The following is an 18,654-nucleotide window of genomic DNA, read 5'->3' as shown; positions in this document are numbered from 1 at the left end:
ACTTATTTAAAAAGAACTTGGAACATAAAGGCATGTTTTTTATGCTAATAAAATCAATTACAGCTCATGGTGATGTAATTAAACAAGAGTCAAATTCAAACTAAAATATGGACTAGCGATCGAAGACTATAGAATTTAATTTCAATTTAAGCTGGTTCAGTAAGTCTATCATGGTAACAAATTCAAATGTCGGTAGCAGTAATGCAAAGAGGAATAATTACAAATTATCAGGGCAGGCAGGAACTAATGTGGTAAGCAAGTGGAGGTCAGAAACACACTCTTGTCTTATACTTCAAAAACAGGGAAGAAAGAAAGAATAATTTTCTTTCTTTCTTCCCTGTTTTCTTTTCATTTTAGAATTTTTTGATTTAATTAAAGATTTCTGTTATTCTAAAAAACTAAATGCATTTGGAATGTATAGAAAAAGCTGCTAATTTTATTTCTTTAGTAATTTGAACATTCATAAGAAATATGAAATATACATGGTAAGGTCCGGTTACAGAGTTGGTGTGGCATAGTCTGAATTTAGTGACACACACCAAACAGCAAAATCTAAATATGGAAAAACTTTTAGAATTTAGTACAGGCATTGGAAGCAGAATTTAGAAAGGAACCAAGCAGCATTCATAGAGATTGCGTCTTTTGGAAAAATGCCTGTGTCTTTTGGAAAATTAGTCCTGTGTATGATACATTAAGGCAGGGAGTCTTCAACCTATCACGCCTGAAAGCCACATCAGTAAATTCACAAAGATCCACGGGCCACAAGTCTAAAAAATAGTGTAGTCCGAAAATTTATATAAAAAAGGGAGAGTTGTTTTGCAAGACTATGATTTATTCTAAGTGAATAGATAGTGTTACAGATATATATACATATATACATACATTGGTTCCAAAAAGTCGAATGGAAATCGAATTAAAATGTTTTGCAACTTTTTTAACAATGAAAAAAAGTATAAAAATAATGGTACAGAACTGTTACAAAATGCATTTACAATGAAAAAAGGAAAAAAAAAAAAAACTTATATTAATGCCTGGAGATGGTAGTTACTTCAGTTTTAATGTGAAATTCAACATTGCTTTTGCTTAAGTAAAGCTTCAATATCTGGTTTAATCCGTGTTGTTGCAATTCGTAAAGTTTCTTCCGAACGTCCCTGTCTGCCAGCCATGTTTCTGTTTTTGATTTTAAGATTTTCATTTTACTAAAAAGCTTTTTACATATGTAGGCACAGCCAAAGATAGAAGACATGAAGAGTGCATGTTTACGAATTCCTGGATACTTGTCTTGTTTAAAAACCGTTTAAGTGATTTGCATTCCGGTGAGGAAATACAAATGGGAAATTATAATAAAGACTCAAATTATAAAAAACTGGGTAACTTACATAATAATAAATGTATACAGTCAAAAGTCGTTAATCCAGACTCGTCGGGACTTCGGCGATTACGGATTATAGATCATCAGTTTAAAACTGGTAAAATGGCATGCAGAAATTATAAAATTAAAAAATATGAAACCGTAATTTATGAAATAAAGAACAATTATGATCTAAAGTGTATCAAAATTAAAAAAAAAAAAAAAAAAAAAGAAAAGAAAAGAAAAGAAAAAAAGAAAGAGCTTAATATTTATTTGTTACTTTACTAAACATTTCTTTCAATGCAAGTTGTTTTGTTTTTTATGTGATAATACATTCTCTTTAATTCTATAAACAGACACAATTTCTTGTTCAGTTACAAAGTTCCGCTGTTCAAGTCCTATAATTGCTGTGTCGAGAATACCGACTAATTTGTCAACTGAAATTTTTTCGTTTTCAATAATCTCTGTTACTTTCTATCGGAAGCGAATTATAATGAAGAGGCATTTGATTTAAATCATATCAAAGACTGAGTACATCGAAATGAAATACTACATTTAGTAAACAATTATAAGCCAAATAAAATAAAAACATCTGCCCTGAAGATAAGGATAGTGCTGACAGATCAACTTCCAATTAATTGCGCGCCCCACACAGCGTTAAAGATAAACAGAGTTTAGATAAACAAACGTTAAAGTTTAGATAAACAAAGGATATGCCTTTATTCATTTTTTGCAGCAATTCCACTTTTTGTTTAATGGACTCCGAAACACTCTTTTGCTTTGTAGATCCGTTACATATTAGTAAATATAAATCGGAAATTCTATTTGACATAATCGAAAGTTCAAGCTTACTTTAAAAAAATTGCTCTACCAGTCTGCAAAAAATAATAAGCCGGATCCAATTTGAAGATTAAGGAACAACGCAATCTGCAACATTAACTGAAATAGATAAATAAAGCTTAGCTTATACCGTCCGTTATACATTAAACGTGCATTCGTAAACGTATTTTGCGCACGCGCACACGCAAATTCGCAGCCATAAAGGTCTTTCTGCACATGCGTCAACTCGATGCATGCGCAGAAAGTTTGTAGCTTTGAGGTCCGGATTATGGGTGTCCGAATTAACGACTTTTGACTGTATACTTTTGAAGAATAATTTTCTTTCTTTCTTCCCTGTTTTCTTTTCATTTTAGAATTTTTTGATATAATTAAAGATTTCTGTTATTCTAAAAAACTAAATGCATTTGGAATGTATAGAAAAAGCTGCTAATTTTATTTCTTTAGTAATTTGAACATTCATAAGAAATATGAAATATACATGGTAAGGTCCGGTTACAGAGTTGGTGTGGCATAGTCTGAATTTAGTGACACACACCAAACAGCAAAATCTAAATATGGCAAAACTTTTAGAATTTAGTACAGGCATTGGAAGCAGAATTTAGAAAGGAACCAAGCAGCATTCATAGAGATTGTGTCTTTTGGAAAAATGCCTGTGTCTTTTGGAAAATTAGTCCTGTGTATGATACATTAAGGCAGGGAGTCTTCAACCTATCACGCCTGAAAGCCACATCAGTAAATTCACAAAGATCCACGGGCCACAAGTCTAAAAAATAGTGTAGTCCGAAAATTTATATAAAAAAGGGAGAGTTGTTTTGCAAGACTATGATTTATTCTAAGTGAATAGATAGTGTTACAGATATATATACATATATACATACATTGGTTCCAAAAAGTCGAATGGAAATCGAATTAAAATGTTTTGCAACTTCTTTAACAATGAAAAAAAGTATAAAAATAATGGTACAGAACTGTTACAAAATGCATTTACAATGAAAAAAGGAAAAAAAAAAAAAAAAAAAAAAAAAAAAACTTATATTAATGCCTGGAGATGGTAGTTACTTCAGTTTTAATGTGAAATTCAACATTGCTTTTGCTTAAGTAAAGCTTCAATATCTGGTTTAATCCGTGTTGTTGCAATTCGTAAAGTTTCTTCCGAACGTCCCTGTCTGCCAGCCATGTTTCTGTTTTTGATTTTAAGATTTTCATTTTACTAAAAAGCTTTTTACATATGTAGGCACAGCCAAAGATAGAAGACATGAAGAGTGCATGTTTACGAATTCCTGGATACTTGTCTTCATTCACATACTTCAAATAAAAATAAATTAATGTAGGACTTTCAAGAAACTTGCATTTTACTACAGAGTCACACTGCAAATCTCTAAATGAAGTTCAGGTGGAACACTTTCGAAGTCTACTGAAAATGGGAAGGAGAACACTCTCATAAAAATTTCATTTTCATGAAAAGCAAAAAATCTGCTTATTACTCTTTCAAATTTGAAATGTCTTGTACATAATTATTTGAATTCCATGTTGTAGAGTTTTTCATACACTACATCAGTTTTGGAAAGTGAGTGGAATTCTTATTTAGCTACCGACTTTCCCACAGGAATAATTTTGTCTCAAAAGCTTAAACAAAATAATAAAGAACATAGACAAGTAGATCTTTTCCCAGTACTCGGTGGTTCAAATCATTGAAATGACCTGTAATATCAACAAGAAATTCAAAGTCTCTCAAACATTTCTCAACACTGAACTTGTGAATAGATTTCACTTTAGATTCCATGAATTTTTAAACTTAACGACTTTTGACTGTATACTTTTCAAAAATAAAGGGGGGAAGGCGCTGAAGCATTTTTCCTCGGCTCAATCAACGTAGTTCTGCGTAATACACATCATCACCATAGTCAACCTCCAAATTGCACGAGGTCTGTTGAAATTGCCTGTGATTAAGTCCTTTAGACCAAATTAAATTAACCACTTTTACAACAACATTCATCACCTGTTACAAGTTTGAGAAGGACTTCTTGCACAAATTTTCTTGGTGAATGATGCATTATTATTTCCACCTGCCTTTACATCAGATCTGAGTAATGCTGTTACTCTTATTTTCTCTCTCGTCATAGATTTAGCACCATCCCTGGTTATAGCAGAAATATTACTGAACTTGCATTTATTCAAAGTTTGTGGCAAACTAATACAAATCTGTTCCTCGTGTTGTACCTTTAAATACAAAGACTGCTAATTCGTCTAGAATTGTGAAGTCTCTATCAATGCCATGAATAAAAAAGGCTACTTGTGCAGTATCTGCTGATTCATCTATTGCTACAGAATAAAACTCAAATTTGTTTCATTTGGATTTTAATTTACTGAATATATCTGTTACAAGATCCTCTAGGCATCTTGCTACTGTCACACCAGACAAGCTAATATTCGATTTGACTTGAGTATGTGATGGACAAAGCACATCAAAGCACTCATATTCTTTTACAAATTCTCCATCAGCAAAGGGTTTTTCCACTCTTAGCAATTTTTTCTGCTATCATGTAATTAACATGAATACTATTTTTAGATTCTTTATTCATCGTGGTGAAGAAAGACTGTTCAAAATTTAGTTTTGATTTTAACTCACTCACCTTATCACTCCGAAAATAAACTTACAATGAAGAATATTTCTCACTTTGCTTAGTATCATAATGTCTCTTAATATTGTATTCCTTCATCACAGCTCAACTGTTGTTGCAAAGTGCCTTAACCTTATGTACAACAACAAAAAAATAAATAAAGACCTGACCACTTTTCTTGAAACAATCACACTTTTCCTTCAACTTTTCTTTTTTTGTTATCACAGCTTGCCATTGTGTACTCATTCAAAGACCATAAACGCTTCTGAATTTTAGAATGTGGAATGAGTGTGAGTAACCTAGCTTAAAATCAACTGCAGAAAATCTGCTTATCACCAAATCAAACAGGATGTTTACAATCACCATTCCCTTTTAAAACTAATTGCTGCATTAGGAGAAATAGAATTCTGTTAATTTATTCCCCCTCCCCTCTATAATAGCGGCACTCTCAAGCTCACCTTTGACAAAAGATTCGACACCTGTTGAAAACCTGTTACAGATAAAAATCTACCCTTTTTAATGGAATTGAGATGTTATAGGTAGTCAAAATTTTATTTTTAAAATTACATAAGAAAAAGTGAAATTTTTGAAAAATTCGTCATTTTTAGGAAATATTATCTCGAATAATATCAGGCATGTCAATAAAATGTTTCAATTAAATGAATCTTTTAAATAAACAGTTTTCAATTTTTTATTAACAAAAAATTTGTTTCCATATTTCATGCCTGCCCTATGATAAGATTACAAGCATTTTTGATATTTTCCATGTTTGTGTCTAGTGAAAAGCAGAGAACACAAAGGAAAGATAAACATATTAAAAAGATTCTAGAGAAGTAAAACATTCAAATATTATGTTTTCATTGTCCTCCCAGACATTCTGCAAAAAGTAAGAAATTACATGTTAATACCATGAAAACATTTTTCATTTAGTCATATTTTCTGGAATCTTCTAGAATCGTGGGTCTGTAAATCTTGCATTCAAATCTCTCTAAACTTTTAAAGTTGTAATGTCTAAAATGCTAAATAAAAAAAATATCCTACCAATTCTGTAACAGCAAAAAGGCAGAAATATTTTGATTTAAAAAAAATCAGTGGGGGGGGGGAGTGTAAAATTAATTTTATAGAGAAAACTGATGCATATTCTTAGAATTCTGAATTATCTGAGACAAAAATTACATGGGAAAAACTCTTACCATCAAAAAATTAAAAAGACATTTTTAATAAATTGCTTTTGCTAAGAACTGTTTCATAAATTGTGATTTATAGCATTGTACCTTGTTTATTTTTCAGATTCAAAAGATTGTATAATAAGTGGTCATCATGGAACTTTGAAATTCATCAATGTTACAATATTTTTAAAAAATCGTCAAAAAATTCCCAGATCTCAGAATTAACATTTTTTTTATAGAGACTGATCTTAAAATCCACAAAATGTTGACAAGTCGCCAAATTTAGAGACGTTTAATAAAAGAATTCACATCCCCAAAAGTGCAAATTTGTTTAAGAGCTCTTCATTAGAAAAAATGAAATAATTTTGAAATGCTTATGTTTCAATTCTTGCTCAGAAACTCGAGTATCCCACCATTTACATTAGAAATAGGAACAAATTATAACCCATGAGCATATTCAACCTTTCAAAAAAGAACCATATTTCAGTTAATTGGCAAAAACATTCCTCCGGAATACTAACTCGCACTCAATATGACAGTCGTAAAAACCGAAAGAAATTTCAGAAGATTAAAATTAAGGATCTTTTGCCAATTTTGGCCAAAATAAAGGACTTTTAACCCTTTCGGTCCTAATGTGCACATACGTTCCAGAGATTAGATTTCGTGGCCTATTGAGTAAATAAAGCCCACTTTTAAATGGGTTTTTATGTTTGCAGTGTTTTTAATGAATTAGGGAACAAATATATGACTAGAGAAATCCGGCAACATTTTAAAATTGCAAATGGTGCACTTTGTTGAGTTTTGTTCTTGAGCATGCAGATTACTTAAATTTAGATTCATTTATCTATTTTTTAAAATTTTACAGTAAATACAATTATATCTAAGGCATGCTTAGTAGGAAATAGTTCTTATTAGTCTTATTAAGTAGTCATTTAAATCTTTTAATGACAGATTGAAGAAATTTTGAATCGATTCTTTTTGTGGGATATATAAGTCAGTTATCAAATTACTACATGCTGATATATTATGTTTATGGAACATGTATGAAAATTTTTGTTGTATATGGACTGATGCATGTGGCAGATTTTTTGTAATATTCACATTGTATATTACCATAAATTTTAGTTTTGTTTTCTGAGAAAGAGTAATATCCTAGACGATTTGGACAAGTAGTATCAGTTGACAATACGATTGGGACATATTGTCCCAGGAGACTTTCAGGAAACAGGAAAAGTTAAAAGCTTTAAACTCATATTACACTTCTTTTTAGTATCTCAACATTAAATTAAACTACTTTTCATAGTTATAATCATGCAAAAGTCGGGTCGAAAGGGTTAAGGACCAAAAATAGATTAAAAAACTTAAGGATTTTTAGACTCTTAAGGACTGTATGAACCGTGTCAAATTTGTTATAGAATTTAATTTTCACACTACTGGAAAGACTGAGGAATAGTCTTCCAAATCACTTTATTTTATTTCTTTTACACTGAGTTATCAAGTTTTTGCGTTTTTTCATTAACTGTCCATATTTTTAACTGATATGCATCAGCTAACAATGCTAAGTTTTTAAATCAGAAAATTTAAACGTCCAACATTAACAAATTATTAAATTAAGCAGAAACTTAAATGAGATTACTCTCAACCAAATCAGGAAGAATAATTAGTGTTAAGAGGAAGTGATTTCCTTGTTTATTGTTATCATGACTGGGTTCATGAATGTATGTGTGTAAGCATGTATGGATGGACGTGTTTCTGTATGCATTGTATATGTATGTATATATGTATCTGTGCGTGTTCACACACATGCATATATACACACGTGCATATATATACTTCTGAATCCGGTCCTGAAAACAGAAGAGTTATCGTTTTTGATTTAATATATTTTAAAATACAAGACAAAATGTAAAAACAATTTTTAAATTACATAATTTTAACAAAACATACTAAAAAATTTCTTTATAGCTGTCTGAAGTAATGTAGCAAAAACAACATACATAATATTCAATATATTTAAACTTTTCTGTTTTGATTTAATGTTCACTATTACTAGCAACATTAACAGTTTAATTTTCTGTCAGAATATCACAATAGAAAAATGATTTCCTTTTTACTGCATTCGATTAAAATGGTGACCGGAAAAATGACCACAGGAAAAATGCTCACACAGAAATATGTCCACACAGAAAAAAACTCACATGGAAAAATGCTCACATGGAAAAAAGCTCTTATAGATATATGTTCACATGGAAATAAGCCCACTGATAAATAAAATACATAGAAACATCCTTAGATTAATCAATCAATAATTGATTTGAACATTGTACACCTACTTCAATTGTTCAAAGGAAAATTATTTAAATTACCAAAACATCTATGGTGTATATATCAAAAACTGTATAACTTATAGGTAGATTCAGTTGCTATATAAGATTAACAAATCGACCGCTTTGAATTAGGAAAAAAAGAGAAGGAAGGAAGAACTAGGTAATAGAATATACAGTTGAAAAATATAACAATTTTTATTGTTAAAAAATAAAATAACAGTAAATATATGTTACCCATTTTATAATATAAACATTTAGAAGAATAAGCAAACAGAAATAATTGTTTTATTTAAATTACATAAAATACTTTATTATACATAAATCATAAATATATATTTCAGAAAGTTATAAATACATAAACATGCTGAATATTAGCTAATACATGTAAATGTCTAATTTTGTTATCAATTTCATCATAGTTTCTTGCATGATTCACGATTACCAAATGTAAGCTTTCTTTTCTTTTTTTAACTTCAGAATGCCATGTATTTACAATAGCTAATAATAAACATTGACAGGTTAAATCTTTTGAGTCCCTCAAATAAAAACCACATACTGGGATGGCTACAATTAAATAATGAATTTAGTATCTTGTGAAAGATTTCGTAACAATTTGTGGTTTTGGGAGATTTTTCGAAGGCTGCTTCATAATGATTCCACATTTCAACTAGAAACTGCAGTCTTCTAGACCTTTTTTGACTCCAAACTTAAATAACTACATTCAAATATCAATTTCTATAGATACACATCAAAAGCATGCAAAAATAGAGTAAAAAAACAAAAATTAACTATTGGCAATAAAATAAAAATGTCATACAGGGCCATGGTATAAAATAATATAGTACATGCAAAACTTTTATATAGTTTTCATTCTTTATATACTGCCCCTGAAAAGGTTTATGTGAGCATTTGTCCAATAATTTTTCTTTTAAAAATTAAGTATGTGTACGATGTTCAAATCGATTAATTATAGATTGATTAATGTAAGGATATTTCTAAATATTTTATTTATTAGTGGGCTTATTTCCATGCGAGTTTTTTTCTATGTGGGCATATTTCTGTGTGGGATTTTTTCCTGTGAGCATATATACCTGTGTGCATTCTTCCTGTGGGTTTTTTTCCTAGAACTGATTAAAACTACAGCTTTAAAAAGAAATATGTACCTTGCATAAAAGCCATGTTGAACAATGGTCCTAGAATACAATGCATTATTATACTAATAAGCCTTTTATTGTTATTATTATTTAAACTTTGGCATAAAAATAATGAAATAAAGCAAGTGCGTATCCTTCTATCTTTATAAATCTGAAAACAAATTAAAAAATTTTCTTAAGTTTTTCACTCTGTTGATTAATATTACAAAATACCTTTTTTCTGTTCTTCTGTAGAATGATTAGCACAACGATGAACTACTTCAGACATGTGCTCAGCGGTACTGTACAGGGCCAATGCTCGTATAAAAATGCCTGCAGGTAAGGAGGTATTAACAGAAAAATTTATCGGACATGAAGCATCTTTACCAACATACAACTTGTTCTTCACATCTGAATACTGGAAAAGAGAAAGATTTTCAATAAAGAAGTCTAAACATTTAAAATACAATTAATATATGATAAATAATAAAGAAACCATAAATTCTGATTTATAACAATGCCTAAATATGAAATAGAAATGAATATTTGTATCAGATACTGCAAGAAAAAGCACTGTTTTAGCAGATAAAAAATTATAATTACTGCATTTTTATGAAATGGGAAAGCAGGAATTCAGAAAACATGCAATCCAAATATATTTTAAAAAGCAGAAGTCAGAAAGAAGTATAGCACTATTTTTTCAATGCACTTTCGTGCCCATTTACTGGTATATATCCTTAAATTAACTTCTCTGTAAAAATGCTTATCACAAATATAAAATATTTCAAATGATAATTCTTTTCATGCTAAGTTTACATATTGGGTTTTGAAAGTTTTGCTTTCCACTCCTTCACAGTGTAAAGACATTTCCCTAGCTTATTTTAATCCAAGCCATTCTGCTTTGTTTTTGTCATCACCAACCATTCTCCTAAATTAGTTCTGGTTAGCATAACCAAAAATCAAATTGCAGATTATTCAAATTGCCAGATACTCACAGGTTTGGTAACTATTGTTATATCACAACAGCATGCATACATGGGAAGAGTGGCATAATTCTTTATAAATTTTAACTAATATTTGAAATTTCCCTCATTTTATAAATATATTTAACAATTCTTTCTACTGCAACTCAAAACCGCATATCTAAAAATAAAAATAATTTTCAAATAAAATTTTATTATTTTAAAACTTACTGTCCATGAAACTCCTTTAGTGTTCTTTTTCTGAGATCCAAATGTTATATTAAAATTAAACTGTCCAGGCCAATTCAAGCTGTTTAAAAAAAATTAAATTATTATCATTTTTATTTCATAAGATATATTACAAAACAATTATGAATACATACCTGGCAGGTATTGAGGGAAAATTATAGTTAACATCTTGTGAAGGATTTTTTAGTATTTCAGTCGTGAAGGAAGGAGTATTAAAAACATCTTGCTGTGTTTGAGCAGTTGAAGTGGATGCAGTGAAAATATGAGAGGTATCATATCCCTACAGGAAGTAAATTCAATGTAAATACTTCACAGTATTTAGCACTACAAGCAACATTTATCCAAACACAATATTAATTTAAACAAAAACAAACCAAACAAAAAAAACTTCAATATAATTTTGTGAAATTAAATAATACAAACAAACAAATACATTCTCTTAAAAACTGGAGAAATTCTTTTAGTTCTTTTACACAGTAATTTAGCATGCACATAATCTTAAACAAAATTAACTGTGATTATACAAATTCATATTAGATATTATTTAAAAATTAAAAATCTCATTTTATGAAATTATACATATTACACAACTTTTTTAAAGTTTATATTTTTCAAATTTGCATTTAAAATTCATACAGTTTAATGACTAAAACAGCTAGTAATTGCCTATTAGTTTAATAAGTGATCCTTTAGGAAGTCGAGAGAGAACATATTTAAAATGAGCTGTTAGAAACAGCAAAGCCAAAACAATATAAAAATATGATTATTTCCTCTTAAATTAACACAATGAGGACACTTGAAAGGATTTAATCATCCAATTATTTCTTGCAACTAATATTCCGCTGAAGTTGCAATACTTCCCATTTTGGCAACACAAAAAATCACAGACTGAAATAAAACACAAAGATTTGTTTACAAGTTTGGTTTATTTCATTATGGTAAAGCACTCGAGGGTTATCTGTCTCAGGATCCTTGCATCCTTTAGACGCAAAATGAAAGCTTGAACAAAGATAGAAAATAAGCTAAACTTATTTGTATATTAATAATTGTGAAAATATATAAAAGGACTGTACTCACCCCAAAATAACCATTATTTAAAATGTTTTCATTTTTGATGGTCTCATCGATATTAGAATTCGCCATCTAAAATTATACATATAATCAATTCTCATTAATTAACATAATAATTAGTAAATTTTAATTAGTTCATATTTAATTTTTATTAAATATATAAATGCATGTAACACAATAGAATAAAATATGCATATATTTTAATATTAAAGCATAATTTACTTTTATCGATATACTACTCCTATAAAATTTTACATTATTACTTTAAAATCTACACAGAAATAAGTTTAATTGTTGGAAAATATTTATTTTCTCTATATTGTTTTGAATGCACTTAAAAGTAATCAAGAGTTAGACATCCAACAATCTTACATTACTTACACAAGGGTAGCACTTCATACAAAAGTCTGAATGATATATATCAGCCTGCACTAACTGAGCTATAGTAGTATACCTGTGGTAATATGCATGTGGTTTTTTTTTAAAATCTTACCTGATGTACTTTAAAAGTGGTTGTTTTCCAAATAAAAGCTGTGACTAAAATGTTATGTAAAGTGAGCGATATAGGTGTTTAAAAATTAACATGTTAAAATATTGATTTAAAACATTATTCATTAATCAGCATATCTATTTATCTATTGACTTTTAAAATTAAAGGATAACTATAAAACTGATGTTAATCAAAGACTGATTACAAAGACTGATTACAATTCCACTGGAAATACTTGGTTGGCAAGAAAGTAATTTTTCTTTTTTTTTTTTTTTTTAAGTGTGATATAAAATTTAATTTTTTCTGCATAAAAAAATGAATTTTATTTGGTCAAATGTATTTGGACATTCTGTTCAATGACCTTTTGTCATTTTTCTGGTAACTTCATGATTCAGTTTTTATAAAAGTTCGTCTTTATCGGTAAAAAATTCAATCAATTGTGATTCAAGGTCATCATTATGAAATTTTTATTGTTTAACAAGTACTTAAGTTACTTTAAGAAGTTTTAGTAAACTTTGAAAAAATGATAATCCAATAGTGCAAGATCGTGGCTATATGAGGGTTGTGACATCAGTTCCAGTAATTGTGGATATATTGCTAAAGATGTGTAAGGACTTGCATTGTCATGGTGGAACACGATTCCTTTACGATTTAGCAATTCTGACATTTTCTCTTTGATCTCCCAATTACATAAGTTCTTGGCAGTAAATATCTGAATTGATTACTTAGTTGTTTAGAAGCAGCTCAAAATATACAACACCTTTGTAATCGTATCCAAATTGACAGCAGGATCTTTATCTGATGAAATTTAGCTTTTGGTACGATTTGTGCTGCTTCATTAGAATTTTATTTTATTAGTGTTATTGTAGACAATCTTTTTCCTTACCAGTGACAACTGATTTAAAAAAGGAAAGAATGTGTTACCTTTGAAATGATTATTGCAAATATTGAATGAAGTGAATTTCTTTCAATTTCTGTGAAACTCAAATATCGAGTTTCTCAGTAAGTATAAGACATCTTACACGATTTTCAATTATTCTCTGTCATACATTTAACCTTTTTTCAATATCTTGCATAATTATAAGATAATTCGATCCAATTACAGCTTTTGAAGTATTATCCAATTATAGCTTTTGAAGATTATCAACTTCAGAAGGTAAGCCAGAACATTAGTTATTTTGTAGTGGAAAAATCCCCAGAACAAAATTTTTCAAACCAATTCTGACACATGCATTCTGTTTAGCAATCAACACATAAACTTTACACATCTCTTTGTAAGCTTCAGCCATTTTCTTGCCTTATAAAAACAAAAAAGTAAAGTTATGAAAATAAAAATGTAAAGTATATAAAAAATGTTCATTTTTGCATCCCCCGCTAAAACTGGCCATAAAACAACAGTTGTATAAACAAATACACAGAATTTGTTTTTAAAGCAACCTAAAGGTGTAAGCTGATAAATCTCAAAAGGGAAAAAAATTGCAAGACTGACACAAGAATAACAAAACCAACACAACAGTATCTATTTATGTAAACTGAAATCATTTTCTTGGTAACCGAATAATTATTTATTGTATTTATATGACAATAAACACAAAAATCTATTTGTATGCAGTTTTGTTTATTCACAGAACACATAAATAAGGCAAATATAAGCAAATCTTAAAAAGGAAACATAAAATATGTATACTTCTTTCTTGGTGCTGCAATTTCAATGATCAGTTTTGCATTATTCATATAAGAATTTATAATCCTTTTTAAATCAACTATGATTTTGCTTGGCATATATACACAAAATATTAAATTTATGAATTACAAAATAAGTAACTCTATTATACAATGCAAGTGACAAAGAAGCCTTAAACTTACATTCACTTCATTTGAGGTAAAAGGTAAATTTACATCTTGAAAGCTGAAAGAGCATAAAATATAGCTATTAGAACAGTAAATACTTATAAAATATACAGAGCTATATAAATTTCCTACTGAAACAATAAATTAAGAGATGCTACACAAAACTACATATATATGTGACAAAGAAAGGGAAGAAACTGAAAACTGTTAAATAATTACACATATTAAGAGTTGCAATGAGAGGTTTAAAATTGTCTTCATACCCTACTTTTCTAACTGTAAAATTATAGACATATATAAATAACTAACAAAGAAAAAAAGCTTAGTTTCATTTCATGAAAATTCTGAAATATAATTTATGTTTCTCTTCATTTATTACCTCTTATTCTCTTCTTAATTTGGCATTCTTTAGTTTGATAGCTGCTAATAATAAATTTTAGAAAATTTGAAATTTGGATTTATATAGAGAAGGTCATAGTACTTTTGTTTACATATTCCAATTCTATACATCACTACACAGCCAATACTCAAACTCCACATCATGCAAAAGGTGGGATCCAAGCAAAAGCCAGCTTGAAGATGTAGAATTCACATTTGCTTAATGAATCATGCTCACACTTCACTAGCTGACTAAGATCTTACAGCCACTATTGAATCAATTAGATAGAATCAACATTCCCAGTGTGCAGACAACATGGTAGGGTGGAATTATAAGCTTAGAGACTTGAATGGCCATCTTGCTCCTGCCAATACTACACTCAGGATCTAGGCCACAATGGTCTTGCATAGCATCTTACACCAAAGCATCCCATCGGCAACAATCAAACTAACCAAGTAGAGGGTTTAATTTTCATTTTGCAACATTTACAGAACACATGGAAATAGCAGGTTTGTGTTTTCATGCCTCGGTGCCATGACTGCCAGAACATACCATACCCCTGACAAACAATGACTGGCTGCTGGAAGGAATAGGATGGCTAAAAACAATTAAAATAATTGGTAGAAAACACCAACATCTTTTGGTACCCATCCTTTATAGTTAGTGGTCTTAGCGAGAAATAGAAAGAGGTGCATTTTAGTCTTGATAAGAAATAAAAGGTTACCCATACACAAAAGCAACTTCCTTCACTAAGCAATTTATTTAAAATAAAATAACATGTAGAAACGTACCTGAAATCCATTTTTAACAGATACTTTATTAAAGTCACATTTCAGCAATTCCTACACATATTTCAACAAACATGCCAATGTGATGCTCAAACATATACTCCAGGTGATGGTAAGACTTATCCATGCCCTTTGTTTCATCATTTTGCTGATCCCCATAAATGTTTTACTTCCTATGTATAAGTGGAGACAGCCCCCAATTTGGCAAAGGTGTATCTAACGCTTATCGTAAAAACAATTTCAGCAGTCTATGTGAATCATTGATCTTTCATGTGCTCTTGAATGTTCTCCATGAGATTTTTGCTTTATTATACAAACAGTAATGTGTTTTTATGGTTAACTTGAACCAAGGACTACTTCAAAATCGTAAAAACAACCTTGTATTTAGCGTAAGTATATTGAAACACTCAATCGATTTTGAGGGCAGCTAAAGGTCCCTCCTCATCAGGACAAAGAAATACCTAGAAAGAAGAAAAATAAAGGGGGAAGAAGTCTCAGAAAGCCGTGGTCCTTATCAGCACTGCACGTGGTTATAACCGGATTTTTTAACAGAGTTACACTGGCCGCCTACTTTTACTGAGCAAGGCTATCTGATCAAACATGTAACACAAAGGACAAGAAAATTAGCGAAGTTAAAAATAGGGAGCGAGGGGCAACTGCACCTTCAGGACTTAAAATCATTAACTAAACATGCTAAATCTTTGTGAATATGAAAACCCTCAAGAAAATCCAATTCACCTATGGAAGAAGCCTTTTGGATAATTTTTGCAGACCCAAAGTCAAAATTATGGTTAAATGTCCAACTATGATACACTATTGAAGACTTGTTAATTTCGCCTTTCCTGACATAAGATTCATGTTCCTTGATAAGAAACTTCAACGCTCTTTTTGTTTGGCCAATATATCTTAAACCACACTGACACCATATACTATAAATTCCCCAAGAATTCAAGACAGAAACGCAATCTTTTAGAATCGAAGGGTGAATTTTATTAATAGGGGAGAAACCGACTTGAAAATTGAATTTCTGGAGAATACGTGCAATTTTATAGCTAACAGAAGAATACAATGGAAGCACAACAAAGTCATTAATATTATTTCTAACAGTGGAATGTCTTCTTTGATGGGAATCTGAAAATTTTTTAACGGCTTTATCAATAATCCACGGGAGAAAATCCACGGTCAATCGCAACTGCTCTCAAATAATTAAGTTCATTAGTAAGCAAAGATTCAGAGGAACAAACTTTAAGCACGCGGAATACATAATAGTAAAAAGAAGCCATTTTTTGCTTAACAGGGTGGTATGACTTAGCATGGGGTGGTAAATAAGCTGCAAAGGGTTAACGGTACACAGTGGTGCTAAAATCAGTTTCATTGCGGATTATAAGAATATCAAGGGAGGGAATTGTTGGATTCAATTTCAAGAGTGAATTGGATGGCTGGATCAATTGAATTCCTAATAGATAGAATCTCGGATAAATCCTCTTTATAACCGTCAAAAAGCGCGAAAGTGTCTTCTACATACCGAATCTAAAGACGAAAAGATAGTTTATCAAATAATTTCATCTCAAAATAGTGCATATAAATGTCAGCAAGTACCAGACTGAGAGGATTACCCATAGCCAATCCTTCAACTTGACAAAAATATGCATTTTGGAAAACAAAGTGAGTTTGACTTAGAGAGACTTTAGTAAGCGAAACCAACTCATTAATTTCAGTATGTGTGAAGTGAAATTCCTGAAGCCTAGTTTCAAGACAATTTAGTGCTCCTTCGACCGGAACATTAGTAAACAGTGATTTGACATCAAATGAAACCATAATGGAACGAAGTGGAGAAATATTTTTAAGTTTATAAATGACTTCAACAGAACTTTTTACAGTGTGAATATTGTTAGCAAGTACCAGTAAGAAGATCTTTTTGTAGCTGCATACTCAAATGGTTTCTTTCCCAATATATTGCATGTCGTTATTTTTATAGTTTTTTGCATTTGTTATTTTCAGAGTTCTTTTTATAGTTTTAAGAGGTTTTCAAATGAAAAGGTACGTAATGTTGTAACAACCATACAGGTTGAAATTTGAATGTGCTGCTTCGGCATATCATAGTGAGACATCTAAGGACGCAAATATAGTGTCTGGCATGTCTGTGTGCATGTGCAGGTGCCCGCACATGACGCAGGAGAAAAGTAGGCAGTTGTGTGTTTCGTCCAACTGATGCAGCAGTGCATGTGATGACATCATGGCCTACACACTGCAGAATTCAACTAATGAGGAACAGCGAGGTATTATCAGATTTCTGAGGGTGGAAGGGGTTAAACCAGCCAATATTTCATCGTCAGGTAGTGGCAGTATATGGGGTGAGACTGTGTTCAACAAGTCAGTGAGAAAGTGGAGTGCCAGTTTTTGTGAAGGGCCGAAGTTTTTGAGTGATGACCAGAGACCAGGGGCAGGCAAATATGGTAATCACGGCCAAACTCATCAGCAAAGTGAATGACCTAGTGAAAAGTGCCATCTCAAAGTTAAGTGCTTTAACTCAGACGATGAAATGAAGAACTGGCTCCTCTCACAGCTACAGGAATTCTGGGAAGAGGGAATCCTTTAGCTCATAAAACAGTGGGATAGTTGTGCTCAGGCCTTTGGAGATTAATTGTGATTCGTACCTTTTCATTTGAACAACCCTAATACATTTTTTAGGAAAAAGAACCATAGTAACTTTTCCTTTCAATTAGAAGCTTGAAGACTGTAATCATATTCAATATTCAGCAACGAAAAACTAAGAAAATTCTTTTACTTCTTTCAATTCAAATTAGCTGAAGAAATATATTACATTAAGCGCATCAAACTGGCAAGCATTGCTTTCTTACCAAAGTTGAAATAAGCCAATTAAGAAATGTAAATTACATGCATTCAAATACTAACTAAATGCACAGATCAGTAGCCATCTGTTTCTCACCAAAACAGCTATGACTGACAAGTACCCATCTTTTTGTTTCTCAAGCACATATTTATATATCATTTATCCAAATATCAACATCTCTTATCCAAAAAGAAATAGTAAAAAGACATGAGGATTAATGGATTCATTTTCTGAAGGCAGCTGATATTCAATATAAAACTATAAGAGAGATAATACAACACTGAGTCTCAACATTTACTAATATGCACATTACTGCTTAATTACACAAACTCATCTTCATTTCCATAAAAAGCACAAAAAATGCTATAAAATAAGGAAAAAATTCATATGGTATAGTTAAATTTTTAAAAAAGTTCCGTGAAATTATGAAATTTTTATATTTTTTAATGGTTCCTTGGCCTCTACAGCTAAATTTAAGATAAATGGGAGTCGAGAAGGTTGACTTGTACGAATGAACTTGATTTGGTTTGTCCCATATGACAAGAATTGACTGTCATTTAAAAAAAGGG

At 30.5% G+C, this 18,654-nt stretch overlaps 1 protein-coding gene across 2 annotated transcripts in view; it reads right to left on the bottom strand.

The window, feature by feature from the left end:
- The window catches only part of LOC118186724 (cellular tumor antigen p53-like), a 128,309-nt gene that overhangs the window by 41,122 nt on the left and 68,533 nt on the right, over positions 1-18,654 (bottom strand). For both annotated transcript variants that reach the window (XM_085814925.1, XM_085814926.1), the window contains 5 exons: positions 14,080-14,122; positions 11,730-11,795; positions 10,787-10,932; positions 10,635-10,713; positions 9,676-9,859 (listed from right to left, as the gene is read on the bottom strand). In XM_085814925.1, the coding sequence (XP_085671051.1) occupies positions 9,676-9,859; positions 10,635-10,713; positions 10,787-10,932; positions 11,730-11,795; positions 14,080-14,122 (518 nt within the window). The remainder of the gene's footprint in view (positions 1-9,675; positions 9,860-10,634; positions 10,714-10,786; positions 10,933-11,729; positions 11,796-14,079; positions 14,123-18,654) is intronic.

Source organism: Stegodyphus dumicola, chromosome 4 (genome assembly GCF_044657685.1).
Source record: "Stegodyphus dumicola isolate Sdum_Otavi_A_Nest chromosome 4, ASM4465768v1".
NCBI classification, from domain to species: Eukaryota; Metazoa; Arthropoda; class Arachnida; order Araneae; family Eresidae; genus Stegodyphus; species Stegodyphus dumicola.
Note: the sequence above shows the minus strand (reverse complement) of the source record. Positions and strands in the feature narration are given on the sequence as shown.